This window comes from Macrosteles quadrilineatus, unplaced genomic scaffold, assembly GCF_028750875.1.
Source record: "Macrosteles quadrilineatus isolate MER2022 unplaced genomic scaffold, UCM_ALF_1.0 Scaffold_4__1_contigs__length_99947679, whole genome shotgun sequence".
In the NCBI taxonomy this organism is placed as follows: Eukaryota; Metazoa; Arthropoda; class Insecta; order Hemiptera; family Cicadellidae; genus Macrosteles; species Macrosteles quadrilineatus.
The window spans coordinates 58,389,826-58,415,364 of NW_026542597.1; the positions used below are offsets into that span (position 1 = coordinate 58,389,826).

Here is a 25,539-nt window from a genome sequence, read left to right on the forward strand (position 1 = left end):
ACAAGGGACCACCAAAACTCGATGAGGGAGGAAAATACAAATGAAGACAAGACGTAGACCTGAATGAGAAGTTTAATGAGCATCGTGGGAGTCAATTGAGCCTATTACTCATGGGCAACTTCCTTCCCACTTATACCACTTGGCTGGCCAAAACTACCTTAGTATCTTAATATTCTAATGAAGATTGTAACTGACATGAAATTTAAGTATTAAATACTATTGCTACCAATAGGTGGTGAAACTGTTTCCTATGCCTTGGTAAGGCTTTAGTAATAGCAATAGGGTTTGCTCTTTGAAAGTGTATACAGTGTATTGCATTTACAGTTTTATGAAAGTAACTTAATAATAATTTATTTCTTTTAAAATTAGGAAATTGTCAACAAACCAGCTTTTTACAAGTTTTTCTTTATTTCTTTGTTACTGAAAAATTTTATAGGTATTTGTTTTAGTTTTCTTCTACACAAATAAGTTATGCAGTAGACAACTAATATATCTACAACTATTGGGGAGCGAGCTGATTACTGGTAGAGCGCGTGGAGCTTTGGTTCTTGAAGTCCCGGGTTCAAACGCTACCAATCACCAAAAAATTATTTTATCTAAGTGATGATACAGCAACGTCTAGGACTAGTGTGAAGTAATGTGAAAAACTGTCCCGGGCTAAAAACATCCTACAATGTAAAGGCGGGACTTGCAGTTCAACATGCTTTCCTGTACATAAACCAATTATCCATAGTTTTGCCACAGAGAAGTAATCTTCTCTGTGGTTTTGCACACAATAACAAATATTTCGATGAACATTTGAAGCGATGGGTAACTTGGTAGCTGTAAACAAGCTTGAGTGTTGATTCAAATGAGCTTATGAGTGACTTTAAAACTATTTTACATGTGTTGTGTTAGGGCATTGTATGTAATTTTTGGAACAGGCTTCGAGCAGGTCTAGCAAGTTGAAGGAAGAAGTGAGAAGTAATTGATAAGCTCACCCATTGAGGCGAGAAGCTGACAATTAAGAGTAGAGGGACCATGCAGCCCATCTCCGGTCTCCACAGTACCTCAATTACGACTAATTTGCACGATCCTCGTCTTAGAACACTGAACAGCACAGTATTTGTAACAGTTGGTGAAACACTGTTATGCTACAGGAGTATCCAGCCTACATCTAAAATTCCAATGTTATTCTAATGAAGAAAAAGTAAACTGTGTTGTAGTCCCTGTAGGAGCAAACATGGGTACTTGTTACACCTAATGTTATTTATATATGGGACGAATCTGACATAATTAAGGACAGCAAACATCCAATCAAACAGGATTTCCTTGTCTGTAGGTTTTCTGCAGCGGGGTATTTTTATATGTATGTAGCGTCAGCTGATGACGTTGTCATAGCAACGCATTATGATTTAGTCTGGTTTTTGTTTTTCTAGAGGATTGTACACAAAATTTAACTCTTTTATTAAAATACTTTTCTATTACTTATATGGTCGTAATTTATTTGATGTACAAACAACCACGACCAAAATGGTGACCCCGACTACAACCATTATCTAAAGACTGTTATTTTCTTTGAAGAGTTTAAACCTTTTGTATTTCCTCTAACAACGAACAATGTCATTAGAAGACCTGCAGACTCAACTCGCCGAACTTAGAACTGCGAATGAAGAACTGCGTCAACGGATTGGACAACCCAGCACTTCTCAAAACATGTCGGTCAACAAAGTAGCCGTCAAACTTCCGCCCTTTTGGCCTGAAAGACCAAGTCTGTGGTTCTGTCAAGTTGACTCGCAATTTCTTATATCTGGAGTTACCAAAGACGACACCAAGTTTCACTACGTGGTCTAGCAATTGGACACAGGAATTGCTGCTGAAGTCGAAGACATCATAACGAACCCTCCTCAAGGCGACAAATATGGACATCTAAAGAAGAAACTGATTGAACGCCTCTCTGCATCTGAAGAGCAACATCTGTGGCGGCTGCTGAGTGAAGAGGACCTTGGAGACTGCAAGCCTTCCCAGTTTTTGAGGCAGTTAGGTCTCTTGCGGGCTCGACTCCCTTCAAGACAACATGCTTCGTCAACTGTGGCTCAGACGACTCCCTCCTCATTCACAAGCCATATTGACTACGCAACTTGAGCTCTCCTTGGACAAACTGGCAGAACTGGCTGATAAGACCATGGAGGTGGCTGATATTCCTTCAACACCTGGTATTTGTGAAGTCTCTTCAGGTAATGCTTCTTTATTAAACACAATAGAATCCCTCTCTAAACAAGTTCAAGCATTATCAGAAACCAGAGTACGAGATACACAGGTGAGACCTAGGGGTTGTTCCCAGTCTCGTGGTGGATCAGGAAACGAGCCTAATCCCTTTAAGAACTGGTGCTGGTACCATAGAAAATTCAAAAACAATGCTACCAAATGTCTTTCTCCATTCTCTTTTCAGGGAAACCTCAGCAACAATCCGTAGAGGCCGCAACGGATTGTTCAAATGCTGGCGGCTGTCTCTTTGTGATGGACAGAAATTCACGAACTAGGTTCCTTATCGACACCAGGTCTGATGTGTCGTGTTTTCCTAAACGCCTTATCAAATATAAAAGTTTTCCTACTAGCTATTCACTAAGTGCTGCCAATAACAGTGAAATAAAGACTTATGGTACCATGCCTCTCAACCTTAATTTAGGCCTTAGACGTAATTTCCCTTGGAGTCTAGTGGTACCGGTAGCGGATGTTTCAATACCTATATTAGGTTCAGACTTCCTTTCACACTATCACTTATTACCCGATTGGAAAATGAAATGTTTGGTTGACAAGAAAACTGGATTGAATGCCGAGGGAATAGTTTCTAACAACAATCAAACTAGTTATTAAAGTTATATCTTTCTCCTCGCCATTGGCAGAAATTTTTGCTTAATTCCCTGATATCATTCGTCCTCCAGGCTTACCTCGTGCTGTAAAACATAAAACAGTCATCATATAAATGTGACACCTGGTCCTCCTGCTCACTGTCGACCACGTCGCTTACATCCTCAAAAATTGAAAGCTGCCCGGAAAGAATTTGAGGAGATGGTTAAGCTTGGTATTGCTCGACTCTCTGAAAGCCTCTGGTCCTCGCCTTTGCACATGGTGCCTAAAGGGGAAAATGGATGGTGTCCTTGCGGTGATTACCGCGCTGTAAATGCTCGTACTGTTCCTGACAGACACCCTGTACCACATATTCAGGATTTCTCGTTCAATTTAGCAGGCTGTACACATTTCTCTGCCGTTGATTTGACCAAGGCTTACCACCAAATTCCCGTCCACGAAGATGACATCCAAAAAACAGCAATCACCACTCCATTTGGGTTGTTTGAATTTCCATTCATGACTTTTGGATTGCGCAACGCGGGTCAAACATTTCAAAGATTCATAGATGAAGTTATTCACGGCCTTGATTTTTCTTGTGCATATATTGACGAAATTTTGGTATTTTCCCAGTCTGAAGAAATGCATAAAGAACACCTAAGAATGTTGTTTGAACGACTTTCTTGACCAGTTCCACAAATTGAGTCATCCTGTAATACATGCCACAACAAAACTTATCTGCGATCATTTTATCTGGCCTTCCATTCATAAGGATTGCCACAAATGGACTCAATCTTGCCTCTCATGCCAAAGATCTAAGATAACTAGACATGTTTCTACCCCTCTTGGTGATTTTCATACACCTACAGAACGTTTTTCTCATGTCCACATTGACTTAATTGGCCCACTTCCCTTATCAAAATCTTCCAGGTACTGTCTAACTATCATAGATAGATTTACTCGTTGAACTGGAATTTGTCCTATTGATCAAATAACTGCCCAATCTGTTACTCAAGCGTTTGTCTCTACTTGGATAGCTCGATTTTTGATGCCCACAAAAGTTGACATGTGATCGCGGATCCTAGTTCACATCGACTTTGTTTAAAGACCTAGCGCGACAGTTGGGCATAAGTAATATGTAGCTACAGTTCACTACCAGCTGGCATCCACAAGCCATCGGTATGATTGAAAGACTCCACCCCCAGTTGAAAGCTGCTATAACGGCTCACAGCAAATCAGACTGGACCGAAGTACTGCCCGTTGTCCTTCTCGGAATAAGATCTGCTTTCAAGGAGGACATCTCTGCTTCATCGGCTGAACTGGTGTACGGAGAACCACTGCGTCTTCCGGGAGAGTTTTTCGTAGTACCTTCCCACAAGAGTAACGAGCCGCAAGGATCGGTATCAGGGCTGCGTAAGCATATGAATCGACTAAGACCTACACCTGCATCATGCCACATCAAACCAGGATCGTTTGTGTTCATGAACCTCAGCACTTGTGACTTTGTATTTCTCCGACAAGACTGTTTAAGGAAATCTTTACAGGCCCCATATTCTGGCCCTTACAAGGTCATATGCCGTGACAAAAAGACAATTACCATCATTGTAAGAGGCCAAGAAACTAAGGTATTTTTGTACAGGGTCAAGCCAGCCTATATTGTTGCCGGTGAACATCCTATTCCTGAGCCCACGAAACGTTTGGTGCCAACTGGACAAACTGAGGAAACCTCCAACCTACCACCATCTTGTCAAACTCCATCTACAAAGTCTTATACAATTCGTTCTGGAAGACAAATCCGACCACGGGTTACTTTTCAGAATGTTGTATAGATTCCTTTTCTCCGTGGGGGGCTGGTGTAGCGTCAGCGCATTATGATTTAGTCTGGTTTTTGTTTTTCTAGAGGATTGTACACAAAATTTAACTCTTTATTAAAATACTTTTCTATTACTTATTTGGTCGTAATTTATTTGATGTACACAAACAACCACGATCAAATGTATTTTATTTTAACACAATACATCCATACTATCAAAAAAAGCCAAAAAAGACAAATCTCCCTTCTTTTATACTCGGGTTAAAAGAACCAAAACCATGGTGTTAAGTGGAATGGGTAACCTTCTATGTGTCACCCCGACAACCCATCACCTTGGTATTTTGGCCACAGGCGACAACCTGTTACCTCGTAAAAATATAACGATGCCGTCTACGTGTCACCTCGTCTAGTTGTCACCTCTTCTCTGGAGGTGATTGTTTGTCGGGTGTTGAGACAACAGCCTGTCACCTCGCACGCTTGCGTCAATGTGTCACCCCGACAACCCGTCACCTCTCTAGGCCCAGGTGACGATCTGTCGTTGCCGTTTACGACAAACCATCACCTCGCGACAAGGTATCACCCCGACTACCTGCCATCCCGCTCCATCTGTTTACGTTTTCTTATAACGCAAAAATAGGATATCTCCACTTGGTTTATCAGCGCTACCATGCTTAAAACAAATAATAAACGTATATAATAAAAAAATATATACATTTATTATTTAACCCTTGATCTGGCAAGGGTCGATTGTTAACCACTAAAACGTGAGTCCTCAGTGGCGCTGGTCGATTATCGACCAAGACGACATGGGACGTGTTTTTCTATTATTAAAATTTTAAAACCGTTTTAAATCACAATTAATCTGATACCATTAGTAAGATGAGATTCGGAGGATTCATTTTCATGCAAAAAACATTATTGAGCGAGTATTATGTAGTGAGAAACATAGTTTGAATAACTAGAGAGTTCAAAATATATTTTGGCAGTGGAAAGTTTTGGTCGTTAGTACTTGCCATTCATTTGTTCTGGTTATTATATCTCTGTTCTGTTATCACTATATCTCTTAAATGTTTGCGTTGATTGTTGGTATCAATCAAGAGTAACTAACAACTATAAAATATCTGAATGCCAAAAATAAATGTGGCTTTACAATAAAAAAAGTACAAATTTTTTTGTTGTGGAATCATTTTATTGAATGATTTTTTTTAACAAAGGACACAATACGTATAATTCTTATACACTATGAATTCTAACAAATAATTTAATTCACACAGTTAGTTATTTCAGGCTTTCAGCTAACACAACAATTTAACTGCATAAAAAGTTACAAGTTACAAAAATACTCTTTGTAAATGGGTATTAATAGTTCGAATCTCAATAGCAGGTGTAATAACTAGATTTGAAAGTAGCAAAATATAAGCTGTAATTTTTCATGAGACAAAATGTTAATCTGGTCGATTTAATGTAAATTGAATAAAAATTCTTGGTTACTATACTTATTTATATGTAAAAGACACAATTTATTTATTTCAGTCGATAGAGAATTCATAATAAGATTTTGTATTTGGAGTTCTAAATACCTACCTTTAATTTTTAGCTTAGCATTTTGTAATTTGAATAATCATTGATATTAAAAATAGCCTTTTATGGTATTATTTATTGAAATAATATCTATTTTACATATCAACATAACTATAAGAATAAAGTTTATGTCATAACAGAATTGCTTATGTTATATATTATGAATATCAAATGAATAATGTGACTTTTTTGAAGAATGAATGAGACTATGCAGTTATGAAAAAGAAAAATTATTATCAAAGCTAGACATCCTAAAGCTGGGAAATGGTTTGGTCATTTTTTTACAGACAGTTTCCATTACTTATCATACTAGTGATTTAGTTTTCATGGAAAGCCATTGATTATTTCTTTAAGATTGGCAGAGCTTTTTAAAAGTATAGCTTACTCTTTAAACTGAGTGTGTAGTGATTAAATATTCTACTTGATTACAATAGGAATTATAAATGTATGACTATGGTGTGGTACAAAAACTAAATAGAAAAACTATCTGCCTTAAGCTAATAATATAAATTTCCTTGATATAATTGTCGAGTTTTGTTAGTAGTATCTCTAAGTTCAATATTGAAATATGTTTTGAGAAACAACTATTTTGCATATTGACCTCTTTTTAATGTAGTTAGAAAAATCATATTCTGTTTTTGTACAAAACAATGCAATTATGCTGGAAGCTCTGAAAATTCACAGTTAAGTTATAGATAATGGTCGTTTGCTTTACCATCGACTAAAGATATACAGTCATCTAACTGTACAACACTTTTATTTGAGAATAGAACACTTATTTTAGTACATTATATAGTGTTAAATATTAGTGTGTTCAATATTGTAGTTTGAAATAAAATGATAGTTCAAAAACATTTATTATTTTCATAAGTTAACATTGATATCCCTGACATAGAGCAAGTTCCCTTGGTTTGAGAGACTTCTTTTTTTTCACATTTGGACATACAGCTTAAGGAGGGTTTGGAACGTACAGGCATAGACAAATAGAATCAAATATAGACTGTCAGCCGTGCTGAGGTTACTATAGGTTCTGGCGCACACCGCTGGGAGTGCCGTGTAGTTACGTAGCACGTACGGCGTAACTACATGGCACTCCGAGCGGTGTGTGCCAGAATCTATGGTAACCGCAGCACAGCTGACGGTCTATATTTAATTATTTTTGTCTATGGTACAGGTGACAGTATCTATTCAAAGTCAGTAACTTCGCTGATCTTTATCATTGGGATTCTAATCAATAATCCTAAACCATGAAACAGCTGAAGCTTCACATATCATCTCTCCACTCTACAATCACCTTGCATCCATTTCCAGCTGAAAACATGCACTCTTCAAAGAACTGATAACATTGCCAAAAACCAATGATGATTGGCAACATTTTAACCTTATTTCTCAGAACCAACGTCTGGCACTCCAACCGCTACACCAGCTGTATCCCCAATCGGTTGGGAATGTTAATGAATTAGTGATATTGAATATGGTTTTTTGCAAGCTATTGAAAGTAGTAACACTCTCGCTGTTCCTTTATTGAAAAGTGTTGTATGTTTAAATTCTGATTGTTATTTTAAAGGGGTTGCCTGATTGTTTGCACCTAACAAATAAAGGAAAATTAACAACTTACACAGAAGTTAGGATTCACTTCTAATAAAATTAAAGTATACAAATATTTTTATATAAAATATAATATTTAATGGAATGTGAAGTATAAACAAATTAAAACCTATGACTAATCTACAATACTAGAACATTACAGTTAAAGAACATACATATACTTAATCTAAGAAACTTTATCTTACATTTTATATTACATAGAAGCTATATTAGCATGTATAAACCCTACATAAGGTCTTGGTAAAAGAATTTTCAAAGTTACAGCTAAAAAGAGCATTTAAAACGCCACGTGACTTATGTAAAAAATGTTAGGGACACATTTTTAGGAGTAAATGATGATGTTAGTTTGTAAATATAACATATTTAATTGATTTAAATGCTAAAATTAAACATAAAGATTAATTTTAATGACATGAACAGCTTTTTGAAGCAAGTATATTTTTTTAGAATTAGGAGAATAACCACTATAAATATGCAAACAAATTTACCTTACTACTTTTTCTTCTTATGTACTTTCATGTTTTCAAAACTAAACACTTGATGCTGGTTGAGTTGAATCTAATCTTTGGTTACTCCTTTTCCACAGCCCTCGTCTGCCTTCATTTAAGCTTGCCACTTTGGTAATACAGGTTTCATTGAATATGACACCTAAAACTATTTACAACAGGATTGCATATCGTTTCTAATACGAGGAACCACAAACTGTTATATTGTGAACATCTTTGTTCTATTTACATCCAAATTTTTTATTTTAAGTCTCTTAATATAGACCATTCTATCCAAACTCATGAAAATCAACCTATATTACAATTTTCAAATCAACAAAAGTAAGAAATTGTAAAATCTAAACAACATAGCGAACATTAGAAGTCTTTGGGTGATGAATATTTACAAAAACAGAGACTAGGAAGTCCTGTTGATCAATAGAGGGCGAAACTTGAAGTGAAAGTTAATCGAGGTTAGATCAGTCTTGAGAGTAGCAGTAGCGCAGCCGGCAGTACGACCATGGCCGAGGACAACCGCAGAGACGCAGAGTCGGGTTCGGGCGGGTCACGACACGTCAGACGAGTCCCTACCTCGGGCAGTCTGTAGTTCTGCAGACTCCGGTGGATTTCTTGCGTGTCGTGGTGCACGGTGATGTTGCGTACCATCACGATGCTGTAGTGCGTCCTGTTGTTGGTGTTGGAACAGAACGTCAGAACCATTCTGTTTGGCTGCGCATCAATCACTTGCACGCTTCCAGCAAACTGCTTGTACGATTTGTTCAGCATTGAACCTGTTGAAATTGAATTTGATTACAATTGGATTTAATCCTGCGTTTTTATATGACAAAAATTGGGTATGTGAAATGCTTTTTCAAGAATATGTGTCGTGTTTTAGCACTAGTTTTTATTGTTTTTTTTTCATAGTTTTTCCAAGTTGTGCTCACTTCAGACCAAGGATTAAGGCAAAGGATTTATCCTTGTTGCTGCAGTTCATGTCCCCTACAAGACAATCTACATGGGGTGTATGGGGGGGGATAACTACATGGGCTTATCATATGAACTTACGCCCCTCCCTGCTCTTGCAAGTCTCGATAATATGCTCTAACCAGTGTGAAGCACAGAATCAGAGTAGACTCAGAAAATTGTGGTCCCTTTAACATCTTAACTCTTAAGCAGAAGTGGGTACTCTCGGCTCCAGTCCAGTATTCACTTTTGTTTCAATTTCTTCCCTACAGCTCCAACAAAGCTGCCCAATAGTAGCAAACTGCAGGTTAATGTTAAGGTTTCACAGATTAAGTAGAAGGCCATGTGGCCCTAGCTTTCCCTGTAGGCCTATAAATAAAGAATTTTCATTTTATTTCAAACCGGTCAACTGAATCCTGCTCAGCCGACATTGCTATCAAACTGAAAAAAATTTGAGAGATGTAATAAGCCCTTAGTGCTGCTTGGCACTTTCCAATCAGCGAGTGCTTACTGTAAAGTTATCCTCATAGAGTTAACCAGGAATTTCTTAATGGGTAGTAAATCATAACACAAACCGTTTTGCAAGCTCCATGTGATCCAGAATCCGCTGTTTTCTGGGTCCGTCAGCTGGAAGGTGTAGTGGACATCGCCTGCTCTCTCATGCCACACTAGCTTGATGTGCTTGGGAGATGTTTTGTAGAGAGAGATCTTCGGACAGATGTCTGAGACCATGGTGCCTCGGTTTTGTGGCTCGTCTTTGTGTTGAATTATCTCGATCACGTACCACAAGCCCATCAACTGTAAAACACAAAATGTTCATAATAGAAATATTCTTAAAATTAAACATGAAAAATCGGTGAACTGAATATATAGTTGTAATTCCTCACCTCAAAATCAGTATCTATACTTATTTAATACGCAAGCAGGTTTTTTGTGACAATTACTCCTCCGAAACTACTGAACGGATTGACATGTTTTTAACAAGAACATATGTTAATTGTAAACAGTCAATAAGTTTGCTATAAACATTTACTGGCTTGGTTGAAATGAAATATTTACTATTTGAATTTGGGTTGGCGTAAATATTGAAACAATGAAAAAAGTTAGATAGCCTGGATAATTTGATATACTAAAAAGAAAACTGAATTAAAACTGTGCTGCATTTCTTAATAATCATTGAAAGAAGCGATTTGCAGACTATGGAAACATAGGAAAGTCATATAGAACACCACCAAGGAGAAGAAATAGAAATACAGTAGAACCTTGATAACAAGACTCTCAAGGGGATTATTAAATGAGACTTGTTATCAAGGTATATGAAATTGAAATCAGCCAAACTATGGTGGGTAGATTAGGGAGAAGTGGAGAATGCATTCACAATCAAATACACAAGCAATTGGTATGTAATTGAATATGTTGAAGTTTAAAGTTTTAATTTCTTAGTACTGTTTTTGACACGGTTCTACTTTGAATGGGTCCCAAGAACTTTCCATATATTTCTGTGGAGTGTTTTCCAGTAAATGTATTTCCCTGCATGATGTCCTTATGCATCAATAACATCAGATACAACATAATGTAAAGTCTTCGTTACCCTTTATTTGTCGATTAGTCAAAGGGTAAGGGATAAGGTTATCCATGTAAATCCACGTAAGAACTAAGAAGTATGACAAGGTTGTATAAAGCTAATGTGCTGCCTGGAGTAGTTTGAAATTATTTAATTGAAAGCTTTTAAATCGTTCGTAGGTTTTCATCTTTAAAGAGGACTCAAGATTTGTATGGGGGAGAAAGACTACACTACAACTTATGAGAATACCACTTTTCTGTACAGTTATTTAGTATTTCCAGTATTTTCTCTGACAGCAACAAAAATATAAGACTCATAATATATTTATTTCTACAGTAAACAAATTGTGAATTCGTCTCACAAGCAGTTGAATAGATAGTAATGTAATGAATTGTCCTCACACTTGATTATCTGTCTGGTATATCTTGTCTGGTTTTTTTTTTTTTTTTTGTCCTAGTAGGCTAGGCACGAGTCCGGAATTGTTTTTCACATTAGGCTAGACCTAGGGGTTACGACAGTATCATACTTAGATCAAATCCATTGGAGATTTAGTGGGGTTTGAACCCGGGCCGGGACCTCAGAAACCGGAGTCCCGCGCTCTAACCACTAGACCAGCTCGCTCCCCAAAAGATAGATAGTAGATAGGAACACATTCATTGGGTATTTTTCTAGCTCATGTTATTCCAAAACAGATGCTCTGAAATAATAATGAGAAAGCAATTGCTCCACACCTGCAACGAAAACGGATCATTGTGGGACTCTCTACTACTAATATTGTGATCCTGATGAGAATTCTAAGAATGTTGCCGGAAAGTAGACGCAGATGCCTACAACAAAACTTATCAAAAATTCACATCACAACAAAGGGAGTCTGTAAAGATCTCCGCAGAACTAGATGCAACGCACTGTACGCTTGGAAATTTTCGGGTCCTAACTTCATCTTTCACTTCCAAAGAGAGTGGTAGACTTTGGTGAGAAGTAACTTCATAATTGTTTAAAGTATGTAATAAATACGGTATTCTATTCGATAAAAATCATTTTTATAACTGATGCGATGTACAAATGGGTAACAAATGTTAACAAATGGGATTCAAAATGGGTAGTACATGTATTGAAGGTCTGGGTCTATTCAAACAGTTTGTGGTTTGATGTTAAAGGCCAAAAATTATAAATGAAGGTTGTATCGTAAAATGAGGTCATGGTTTGAATCAGGAATTAGCATAAACAAAAAAAATTAGCATCCTCATAAACACTAGATTTAAAAACAATATAAAACCAGTTCAACACAGACTTAAAGTATTCCATTTATCTCCTCAGTACATGGGTCCAAAAATATACAACAAATTACCCTCTTCAATTAGGGACACTGATTCATTCCCTAAATTCAAAAAGAAGTTAAAAAACTTTCTATTGGAGAAGGCCTTCTTCTCATTGGAGGAATATATGGAAGCTGTGTAGATGTTAAGGCTCAGCATATGAAATTTATTTTAGTAATAGTTTTAGTATAGAGACTATAAATTATTGTAACAATGACGAATCACCTGTCTGAATATGATGTTATGTGATTATTGGAAAATAAATAAATAAATAAATAAAGGAAGTGATATATAATGGTAAGTGATTAGTTTTCCACATAGATTTCTTACAAACTACCAACGCTATTATAGTTCTTTATGGCAAAACCATGACTAACCGCAGAGTCAATATCCTGCTCCCTATGGTCCACTTGCAGACAGGGGTAGATGGAGAAGCCCTCCGGATGTATGATGATGGAGGTGGTGTTGAAGATGCCGTAGACTCCCTGGGAAGTCGACAACATCAGGGCAAACGCCACCAGTGGCCACGCCATCTGGAACATGAGAAAAACATCTTAGATGATCAGAATACATTTCAGCTTCGGCTGATCAATTAGATTCACTCATGTTTTGTCGAGAAAGATTAGCAATGGGTATAAGCCTATGACTGGGCTTAAAAGCCTGGGGTATAAAAGAAGCCTTCCTTGTCATTCTTGTCAATAATCCTTTATTTGTTACACTTTTGAACAATCGTTGCTCCATTCTCAAAATGTTGATTGTCTAGAAACATTTATCACAAGCAGTTCAAAATCACTGTACAACCTGATGATAATAGATATTACAATGGACAACATTGTGTTAATTGTGACAACATGTATTTGGACATAAGATTTGAGAATGGAACAAGGAAGGGGCTACTTTGTTCCACTACTCTAGTAGTAGCATACATAAAACATACTCCCTTAGTAGATTTCTCATCCTTATGGAACAGCTGAAGCCAATTTTATTGTTAGTTCTGTCGGAGAGGTCGTTTTGTTTACGATTCGTTTCTTGTTATTTCAGTCATTAAAAACCTTGTTTAACCATATAAAACTATCTAATCGTAAACAATTACTTGTCCCCTAGTTATATAGCCAAATAGTAAAGCACAAATCATGAAACTAACCCTAAATAATAGAAATAAAATTTCATCTACACTAGCGATCAGTGTCACCAGACATGAACTAGACACAAAAAATTTACAATTGGTTTAGAAGTCTACTAGTGTTGGTAACTTTAGTCTACGCTAGTAATTTGTCCTAATGAATTAATTGTGTGACAACAAAACAGTGCATAATAGATTTTATTGTTTCTAGGTTATACAACAGGCATTTTTAGGCAGGACAGACTAAATAAAGTATTGATATTCCAACTTGCAATGATTATAGAAATAAATTCAATTTATAATCTAAATAAATAGATTTATAATGCAACTAAAATCTTAAAAATAGAAATAGGACAAAGTGAAAAAATTAATTAACACCAAGTAGGAATTCCAAGGATGAGGAATCAGAAAGGAATTTCTGAGAAAATCATATTGGTTTCTTGACAGAATTTGTCTGGTCCAACTCAGCAACTTCTTGAGTGGGGTAGGCCTATCACTATTCAAACTAGAGTTGTCAACACCATCCAATACCTACTAGAATATGGTTTTTTTTCAAAGACGGTTTTACTAACTCTTCAATTTAGCATTTAAACTGCTTTGCCTGTTAGGATAAAGGATTTTAATTTATTTTAGTTTTAATTTAGAATTTATATACCAGAGCTTTAATTCTTTAAAAGGATTCACGTTTTTAACAATCGAACAGGTCAATGCATTTTTCAGTTGACTCTCCAAGTTAAAAATGTTGTCTTCAATCACAATTTGCTAATATTAGAGAACGCATAAACCAATTTTAAAACATTTCGTAACTAGGAGGGAAATAATTTGTACTTTCTCTATCTCCTAATAATTGCAATACTGTCCAAGAGTTTTATTCCTCCTAAAAAGGAGAACAATCAATTAATTATACTCTTTTATAACCTATCATTATGCTACAAACTATAGTCAATGCTTTAGGAACCTGAGAGCATTAGCGTTGCTCCTTCATCTTCTGAATATATCTTTAAAGGCGCTTGTGACTTGCAAATAGTGGTTGCAATTCTGAAGGCGCTTTACATTGACTGCTTCTGTAGTTAGTTGGTACTGAACACGATTTGCGTTATTATTTTTATTTTACCTTGAGTTTGAACTATATAAAAAATTAATTATAAATATTATTAGCTTATAAAGCTGTGGCTGATTATAAATTGAAAACTTAGCTTAGTAATTTAATCGCCTCAGAATCAAGAAACCCCCTAATTTATAAAGACATCTTAACTTTTTCAGTTGAAGGATTAGTTTGAGATATCTTCATTCAAATTCCGCCATCGCAACGCAACAGACCATCCGCAACAGAGACCATTGTGAACCGGCCGACGCTGACCAGGCCTGCATGTGAACAGAACAGGGCGTCAAGCTCTGATGCATCCAAGGTCTTCAAGTTGTAAACTTGTTGATTCTGTGGCTGTCCTGTGCTACTTCCTTGTTTTCGACAACTCGAGAGAAAAACCTCCGAAAAATCGTATCTGAAATCTATGTTAAATAATGTACGGAATGGTCGTTACCTACGGCAGCGAAAAGATCTTCAGAACAGTGTGAGAGAAAGTATGTGTTATATTGCTGATACCGTTTTTTTTTTGTTTTTTTTACTAGTATTATGCACCATCACAAAGCTGATTTAACTAGTCAAATCTATGGTGATGTAATTTATTTTTTTAATACCAATCAATCATTCGATAATCAATGATAATAATGGAAGTCTTTTACATGCACGGCCAATTTTATATTTTGGTCTACATTTTGAAGAATTTAAAATAGGTAAATTTTCTTTTATTTTTAGCTGCAAACTTGCATACAACAGCTAGTTTAAGCTATAAACTAAAAAAAAAACACAAAACTTAAGTTACTGTCTCTTTCAGTAAAGAATGTTTGTGATTACTTTGTAGATTCGCAAAATCCTTCGGCAGAGAACTTCCTTTCGCGAATTGTATAGATTTCTCTTTAATTTTGCGTCACAAGAGATGACGTAGGTTAGCGTTAGCACCTACGTCATCAATCATTCCCTGTCAAATACTGACGTAACACCCTTTTCTTTCCCTTTACCAACGTTTGGTAGATACTCCACGTTTATGTTTTCAGTTTAGTGTTTAAATTACAATTATTATCGTACTACGTCAATGCCAATTTTATGGAAAAGATTTTTAATGATGAAGGCAGATTTTATCCTATATTCTAATACGAGCTATGCCTGTATATGTCTGTCTGTCTGTAATATCCCTATCTCGAAATCCAGCGGAAGGATTTTGACTAAATTATGGAATTAGGTACTTATAGTCCTAAAAACGTGATTGGTGACAGTCATTACCCAAGGAAAATTCGTATTTCTCAACACAATTATTTGAACATTTAAAAATTTAACATTGGCCTTATGGGTAGCCAAGTAACTATGTTAATTGAACAAAATAACAAGGTCAAAGTAAACAAAAGAATTGTCACGTGGGTTTATAACAAGCCATCCACAGTACACCAGCAAATTACAAAATGCACTCAGTTGTAACTGTTGAGCAAAGATTACACTGAAGATTATTCTATATAGGGGAAAACAGTGTCGATCAAATACTGATTATTTTACTTAGCCGTATCCCACCAAAACTTAATCTCCGAAATACTGAGGCATTCCAAGTAAACTAATTACATCTGGTTCTTTCGTATTAACTATAATACGAAATGAATCCCAATGAAGAAAAAGGCAAAATCTAAATTTCTTTAGAAGTAAAAGAAAAACTAAGTAGAAATGTCTAAAAAAGAAACTCTGTGCTGTATACCAAACTCTAATTTGAGAAAATAAATTTATCTGAATTTGAGTAGTAGCGAAAAAGTGAAAAATAGTTGTCAGAAACCATTTTGAAACTAATATGATTTTGTTTATATCATATTTTTATCTGCTGTCAATCGCGAGCGTAAAAGTCCAACCACGGGTTTCAATGACTAGATGGGAGAACAATTATGTACAAGTAACTTAGGACTTAAACTTAAGCAAGATCATAAAAAGAGTATTTTATTTTTGTTTGATTACATACTTTTACCATAGATTAAACATGTTTTATCTATAGAGTTGTTATTATTTCAGCGATCAAATGCCTATGGTTTGTAATAAAAATGTTTTGTACATTATAAAATGTCTGTTTACGATATTGTTTTAACGATTAAACCCAATTAAATACAACCGAGGAAGGCTCGGTCTCCCGGTACTTTATCACTAAAAAAGCTTCATTATCGTTTTTGAAACAACTTGACTAATGGTTTAAATTCGTAAACAAATTGAAGAAATGTTAAACAAGCAAATATGTCAGACTAGTCACTCAATAGTGACTCAGATCAGTTATTAGTCATCAGTCATCAGTTATCAGTCATAGAGCACAATGTAGTTTATTGTGAACAATTGTATGTATAGATAGTAGAGATTCTATGCATACTTAGATGTATTTTATTTGTAGATCAGCAGTTCAAAGCTGTTAGCAAACTTGCTAACTTGCTTTTGATAGGTAACCTACCAGAAATTTAAAACACAAAATATATGAACTGTATAATTAAACATTAACTTTATAATAATTTATAATTGTTACTGTATCTGCTTATCAGTAAAATGGCCCCTATCAGGCCAACGTGGTAACTAAGCTCGGGGAGGGGGCAGAACCCTATAGGGATTAAAATAAGACAGGAACATTTCCTGGTTTATTTAGAACAATTTTCCTAGAACAGGTGCACGGCAATCATGTGGTTATGGTTCAGCAATAAATTACAAACATACACACAGAAAGTCAAAGATTTCATTTCATAATATAGTTAATATGTTAGTAACACGAAATCAACCTTTGAACTTGTTCCCATAACAATATATTTAATTTCTTGTGTAATGAACAAAACTTGCATTCACAGCAAACGGATTAGAATATTTTTTTAACAATATTAGGCTATAGCTGATTGGAATATGGAAATACGGAAAGAGCGTTTTGAAATAGCTGTAATAACATTAAATCCCAATGGATTCAAGTATAAAGAAAAATCTATGTTCAACAAATGTAAAACAAACAAATGTGACAGCTTCAGAAACAATGGTGATAATTTTACGGTCTGAGAGCTTGACCTCCAGGATCATATGACCGCTTCCACTGCCTAGCAATGGCATGACAACAGAGATAGCGATGGCAACAAAGCATCCATTGTAGCAGAACAGCTGTGTTTAAGTTAGGCTCAAAGCCTCTCATGAGTCATGAAATCATAAATATACAGTAGATGGTAACATTGACTTTGGATAGTGAACAACATATGCTTTAGCCAAATTTCTATGCAAATAAAACGTGATTGAATCACCCACAGAAAGTGCTGCAGCCAAACGCTCTATTTTGTCCCTAATGTGCCATACAGCTTTACAATAAGTTATTGGTATCCTTTCAGTTTAACTTGGCTACAAAGTTTCCATGTTCCAGACGAATTAGGTGCCTAATTCACATCAATGCACTCTCTCGATCGATCAATTAATTTACTATTTTACGTAGTTAATTATTTTAATTACGTTCATTTTTATTCTAAAACTGTCAACGGGAATGGAAAGTCTATGTTTTCTCAACTAAACCGTATTATAATGCTAATCTTATTCATGAAAGTGTAAATTTACCACGTATCAACCAAAAGTAAATAGCAAGTTAGTACCAAGTAAATTTATTAATTTCTCAGTACATAATATAATTTTTAATACTACTGATTGATCTTAAAATATATTCTTGCAATGTTCACACATGTATATCTCATTGTTAAGTTTGAACGTTTTTTGTTCGAAAATCAATACTGTAGCAACTAAAAATGTGTTGCCTCTTCTTGTTGTGTACATTACAACAATGCAGTTTTGACTTTGGTTGGTACAACAAACCATGTGAGAGTTGGTACAACAAACCATGTGAGAGTTGGTACAACACACCATGTGAGAGTTTGTGTTTGTGTTAGGGTTGACAGGCGAGGTCCGGACATTGTCGTTATTGGGACAGGAGACGCCTAATGGTTAATGGTTAGTCAACACAATGATATTGCGTCTAGGCTACTGTACACAACGATGTAAAGAATGTTTATATCGTTGACTGTACAATATCGCACTACAGCCAAGTATTGTGACAATGTGATACTACACTGTTCTACGCTATCTAATTGCTCAAATCGTTTTAACCCACTAACAGCATTAACAGAGTAAATTATATCCATTATGTTCTGATTTAAGTTGATTCTGATACACTATTTTGCTTTTCCGTTGTAATAGTTGTCATCTTACATTTGTATTTGGATTCCCAGCAGTAAAGGATGTAATAAAGAGGTTGTTAGTAAACGTTTAGCTTAGTGGCTTGTCTTGCGACTAGAAACCATCAATATATTAAAACTACATGCTATATCGATACCAGGGACCAAACTTCGCCAAACCGGTGTTTTTAGCTTTGTTGTGCTGTCGTGGCCCGGATAGATTCGTCGTTTCGCTCATAGTGTGTAAATTAAGTCTGGCACACATTTTTTATCTTTTTTTCTATAGTAGATAGAAGAAATCAATTTGCGTGACTGATTAATAACAAATGTTAGGCACTTTTAACAAATTTTTAAAATAAAAATTCCCTTAAGGGCAAGGGGGGGTGGGGGGTAACTAAAAAATTTCAAATGACAACCCCCATCTTGTGACCCCTCATTTTAAAGGTCATTGGAAGACAAATCTAAAGATGTGTCTGACAAATTTTTTTTTGCACCCTATCCAAGATGGCGGTTTAAAATGTACTTAGGGTTGAACGGGTAAATTAGGTATGGCAGACATTTCTTATCTTTTTTACTCTTTGTAGATAGAAGGAATTAATTTGCGGAACTGAGTAAGAACAAATGTTTGGCACTTTTTCATAATTTTGAAAAAAATTCCCCTTAAGGGTAAGGTGGGGGTGGGGGGTAACTAAAAGTTTCAAATAACAACCCCCATCTTGTGACCCCTCATTTAAAGGTATTTGGAAGACACATTTAACGATGTGTCCTAAAATTTTTTTTTTTTTTTCATCCTGTCCAAGATGGCGGCTTTAAATGTGCTTTGAGTTAAACGGGTGGGGTCTGGAACACAATTTTATCTTTTTTGCCATTAATAGATAGAACTTATCCACTTGTGGGACTGAGCCAAAATTAGGCACCTTTTTATTTATTTGAAAAAATCCCCAAAGGGTAAGGGGGGGGGGCAACTAAACATTTTCAAATGACAACCCCCATCTTGTGACCCCTCATTTTAAAGGTATTTGGGAGACCAATATAACAATGTGTCTAAAAATGTTTTTTAAGCACCCTGTCCAATATGGCGGCTTAAAATGTGCTTAGGGTTGAACAAGTAAATTAAGTCTGAATCACATTTTTATTTTTTACCAAAAATAAAGTTATACTAGATTTGATAGTTTATATCAGAAAAACTTGGACAATAGGACGAACTGCAATAAACAAATTTATGTAGCTCTTATCACTTAGTGAATAAATCTGATAATCGAGATTCCAGGTTTGGACGTTGCACTCACTTGGAATTCCTATCCTCTTTCTTAAGACTGCAGGCTAATCAGGTAGCAATCTTATAAGTTTTTCCTTATTCCCCTTCAGTCTGTGTAGGTAGTTTCTTTGGAGTAGTCGTAAGTACACCTTTTATTATTTTTATTTTAACATGGCTTTGTTAACAACAAAACAGAAAATTGAAATACTTGTCATTGTTGGCTATGGAGATAAAAAACGGACTCAACTTGAAGCGTGTGATATTTTTAACAACTTGTACCCTGATCGCCAAATTAATCGAGCTACAGTATCTAAGATATTTGGTATTCTATTTTATTGTATTAGTAGATATAATATGATGGTTTTACCTCACTTTCGGCGTTTTAGAGGCACTTTTAGGGCACTTTTTATAGGGGAAAAATGAGAAAAATTAGTGGCTCATTTTTTTGGCCACTTTTTTAAAGACCCAGCTCTCGACCTATACACCCCTATATAAACTTTCTACTTTTTTAATACTAAAAAACACGTCTGGAATATGGCTCATTTTTTTTGGCCACTTTTTTTAAGACCCGGCTCTCGTCCAATACAAGCCCATACAAATGTTCAAACTCCATTAACATTTCAAATCCACATCCATTCCTATGTATATTCTCAAAATCATGCGAGGTTTGTGCGTGAACTCGGGCACGCTTATGGCTATGCGTAAACTATGCCCGACTCAAATGAATGACTGTGAGTGTAACCTAATGACCCCAATCAAAACCAATTGTCAACATTCTCTGTCTGTCTGGCGCCAGTCTGTCTGGGGCAGGTTTAGACAATTACCAAATATGTTTGATTGATTGACCTCAATTATTCAATTGTTCAATTTCAGTTTGTTCAATTTCCATTGTTAAGTTCTAAATTAATTTAGACAATTTTGTGGTATATAAGGGGGGCATTCTATGGAATCATCACTCACTCTTCCACCTGGATCTTCTTGTTTTGGTAAGTCTTTGACATCTAAGCTAGACTATTGTAATATGTTGTCGCGTGTCGGGTCATGGGATCAATTGGTGACGTAATTGATGCTTGTACTCGTACTCTGTATTTCTTTTAACTTAGGAGTGTAGCTAATTTCCCGAGTCCATTTTTAAAAACTTAGCTGAATTGAGTCACTAAGGAACTTGTAAAAAATGTATATAAGTCTATTTTTAAACACTTAGAGTATTTTGAACAGTCACCAAGGAACTTAAAATGTATATAAATCTATTTTTAAACACTTAGAGTATTTTGAACAGTCACTAAGGAACTTAAAATGTATATAAGTCTATTTTTAAAAACTTAGCCAAATTCACTCACGGGGGGACTTTGAGTCAAAAGTTTGCACAAGTTATTATTTCAAAACTTAGCCAAACTTCACTCACCGGGGGACTTTGATTCAAAATGTGTACAAGTTATTATTTAAAAACTTAGCCGAATTATACTCACTATATAATTTTGTCAAGTCCCTTTTAACATAGGTAACATAGTCTTCTCTATAACTAACACTCACTCTGTATATATGTAGACTCAGCAATCTGAATTGCTAAAAATTATTTTTATTTAAGATTTTGGATTTAGTTTTGATTTAGAAAATTACAATTGCCAAATCTTATTGTACGAAATTGTTTTGAATATTAAAATTTAAAATTCTGATTTAAATTATTATTTCCCATTAATTGAAATTGTCTAAAATGTAATTTCCACCAATTGTTTTTTTAGTTACATGTCAACTGTGTGCTGCTTCTCTATCCAAAAAAGTAACTTATTTTGTTATTACTATTTTTAAGCGAGTCAAAAATATATACAAGTTATTATTTAAAAACTTAGCCAAATTCACTCACCGGGGGACTTTGAGTCAATAGTGTGCACAAGTTATTATTTAAAAACTTAGCCAAATTCACTCACGGGGGGACTTTGAGTCAATAGTGTGCACAAGTTATTATTTAAAAACTTAGCCAAATTCACTCACGAGGGGACTTCAAATCAAAAGTGTGTACATGTTATTTTTTTAAACTTAGCCAAATTTACTCACCGGGGGACTTTGAGTCAATAGTGTGCATAAGTTATTATTTAAAAACTTATCCAAATTCACTCACGGGGGGGACTTTGAGTCAAAAATGTACATACAAGTTATTATTTAAAAACTTAGCCGAATTATACTCACTATATAATTTTGTCAAGTCCCCTTTAAAATAGGTATTACTCACTCTGTATATATGTAGACTCAGCAATCTGAATTGCTAAAAAGTATTTTTTATTTAAGATTTTGGATTTAGTTTTGATTTAGAAAATTACAATTGCCAAATCTTATTGTATGAGATTGTTTTGAATATTAAAATATAAAATTCTGATTCAAATTATTATTTCTCATTAATTGAAATTGTCAAAATATAATTTCTACTGTATAGAAGATGCCAACCTAGTTTTTTAGTTACATATATAAAAATGAAGACTACATGTCAACATTGTTTCGCATCCCTCTCCAAAAAAAGCAACCTTATTCGCCACTACAATTTAAAACATCAAATGAAGGTATGTAAACTGTGTGATTTAATCTGTGATAATAATGTGGCTCTAAAATCTCATATATTACAAAGTCACAAGACTTGTAATTTCTGTAAAAGAAATGTTGTTGGCCATTTTAAAAGACATGTAAATTCTTGTAACAAATGTCCATATACAATGATTAAATTTGTTGGTGAATCGATTAAAACTGAACTTAAAAGTACTCTTCAGTCTTGTCCTCTACCGATAAAATGGACTTTAGTAAGGAGAATCAAATTTATAAAATATACAATAGATCAAAATGGAAAATTAGTTAATGAGAAAGAATGTATTGCAGATTTCAGAAGCCTTACTATCCTTACCATTGAGAAGAGAGATTTAAAGCCTCAAATTGAAAATGCTCTTTTAAAGATTGACGCTTCCATGCACAAATATCAAGCGGAAGGTAGTGGATGGATATATGACCACACTAAATATTGGCAGTTGCACGTTTACAAGTATAAGCCCCTAACTCCAACGTCATATATCCCCACACCAAAAAGTATTCAATCAAAACATGCAGTTTTAAATATAAAGAATTCTGACAATAAATGCTTCCTTTGGTCAATTTTAGCAGCTTTATATCCAAGGAATGCAAAAAATGCTGAAAGGGTATCGAAATATGCACCCTATGAAAATCAGTTAAATATGACAAACATAAAATATCCCGTAAAAATATCTGACATAGATCAATTTGAAAAAAAGAATAATATAAGTGTTAATGTATTTGGAGTTGAAGACCAACAATTTATATATCCATTAAAAACCACCAAACTAAATAGTAATACTCATATAGATTTATTATTATTACAAGAAGGTCGTAAATCACATTACTGTTTAATTCGTGATTTTGATAGGTTAATGTTTTACTCTACAAAACATAACAATAAGAAGTATTTTTGCAAGTTTTGTTTACAACATTTTTACACCAAAGATAAATTAGAACATCATATAACATATTGTAAAAACTTTGATGCACAAAGAGTGGAAATGTCTAAACAAGATACATTACAATTTAAAAACTATAAATATCAACTTAAAGCCCCATTTGTGATTTATGCAGATTTTGAGTGCTTTATAAACTCCAATATACATATTCCATCGGGATTTGCATTTGTAGTAGTAAAAGATTCTAAGATTATTTCTGAAGAGTTATATAGTGGTGCAAATGTTATGGATGTGTTTTTCGAAAGATTATTTGAGACTTATGATTTTATTAAAAGTCAAATGGCGATATATATTCCCCTTGTAATGACTCCTGAGCAAGAGGCATCTTTCCAAAATTCAACACATTGTCACATTTGCGAAAAGCCCCTATATTTTGATAGGGTACGGGAACATTGTCATTCAAATGGCCGATACCGTGGAGCTGCCCATAATGATTGTAATTTAAACTATAAAGTAACAAAGAAAATACCAGTATTCTTCCATAACTTGAAAAATTACGATGGACATTTAATAATGCAACACTTAGGAAAATATAATCGTAAATTAAATTGCATAGCCAAGGATATGGAAAAGTATATTTCATTCTCTGTTGATGATTTAGTATTTTTGGATTCCTATAACTTTCTGTCCCTTCCATTATACAAATTAGCTTCCAATTTAAATACATTTAGATTCATAGACAATCCACTACTACAACACAAAGGCGTATTTCCCTATGAATATATGACAGGACCAGATAAGTTTACAGAGTCTCTACCTCCAATTGAAAAATTTTACAGTACTTTAACTAAAGAACATATCTCTCCCAATGAATATGAACATGCTAAAAATGTCTGGACCCATTTTAATATAGACAATTTACAAGAATATCATGATTTATATCTTAAAACCGATGTATTGCTACTGGCTGATGTGTTTGAGACATTTAGAGACCTGTGTTTAAAAGATTACAAACTTGACCCCGTACATATGTATTCACTTCCAGGACTAACATGGGAAGCCTGTCTTAGAATGACTGGTATAAAATTACAATTATTTCAAGATATTGACATGCATTTGTTCATAGAAAGTGCAATCAGAGGAGGAGTCAGTATGATTTCCACACGTTACGCTAAAGCCAATAATAGATATATGGGCGAACATTATGATCCCAATCAAGAAAGTGTGTATTTAATATATTTAGATTGTAACTCGCTATACTCCACAGCTATGTGTGAGACACTACCCGTGGATGGATTTCGTTGGACGAATGAGATAGACTACAAAAACAATCAAAATGATGAGTTTGGATATATTTTAGAAGTTGATTTAAAATATGATAAAAGCTTACACGATTTACATAATGACTATCCATTAGCACCTGAGAAAATGAATGGCAAATTAATACCTAATTTAAATGACAAAACTAAATATATTTTACATTATAAAGCATTAAAAAAATATGAGGAATTGGGTTTAGTTGCTACAAAATACCATAGAATTTTAAATTTTAGACAGTCCAAATGGCTTGCACCCTATATTAATTTTAATATTGAAAAACGCAAATGTGCTAAAAATGATTTTGAAAAAGACTTTTATAAACTGTTAAATAATAGTCTTTTTGGTCGAACAATTATGAACCAACGCAAGTTTCGTGATATATATCTCAAGGATGAGTCACTATTAACTAAATATGTCACTAATCCAAGGTTTGACTGTAGCAAAAGGTTCGATAACAATTTACATGCTATTCATTTAAATAAATTAGTTGTAAAGTTTAATAAACCTATATATTTGGGAATGACCATTTTGGATATTAGTAAAGTAATAATGTATGATTTCCACTATAATTATATGTCAAAATTTAAGAATAAAAGATTTCTAATGACAGATACAGATTCTTTAATGTATTCTATAGTTACAGAGGATTTTTACAAGGAAATAGAATGTGACTTACACTATTTTGATACCTCTGGATATAGTAAAGACCATTTCTTATACTCTGATAAAAATAAAAAAGTCACAGGCAAGTTTAAAGACGAATTAGATGGTCATATTATGTATGAATATTGTGGTTTAAGACCAAAGTTATATTCTTATATTCCTCTAAAATGGTTATATGAAGAAGACAAACAAGCTTTAGAGGTGAAGAAAGCTAAAGGAGCTGATGGTGCTACAGTTAAACATCTCCTTAGACATCAACATTATTTGAACTGTCTTGCCACTGGGCAAGATTACTA

General features: G+C 34.6%; 1 protein-coding gene across 1 annotated transcript in view; it reads right to left on the reverse strand.

The window, feature by feature from the left end:
- Positions 1 to 8,101: 8,101 nt before the first annotated feature.
- The window catches only part of LOC128992011 (uncharacterized), a 47,825-nt gene continuing 30,387 nt past the window's right edge, over positions 8,102 to 25,539 (reverse strand). The window contains exons 2-4 of the mRNA XM_054415343.1: positions 12,537 to 12,692; positions 9,855 to 10,077; positions 8,102 to 9,107 (exon numbers count right to left, since the gene is read on the reverse strand). Of these exons, the coding sequence (XP_054271318.1) occupies positions 8,791 to 9,107; positions 9,855 to 10,077; positions 12,537 to 12,692 (696 nt within the window). The 3' untranslated portion in view covers positions 8,102 to 8,790. The remainder of the gene's footprint in view (positions 9,108 to 9,854; positions 10,078 to 12,536; positions 12,693 to 25,539) is intronic.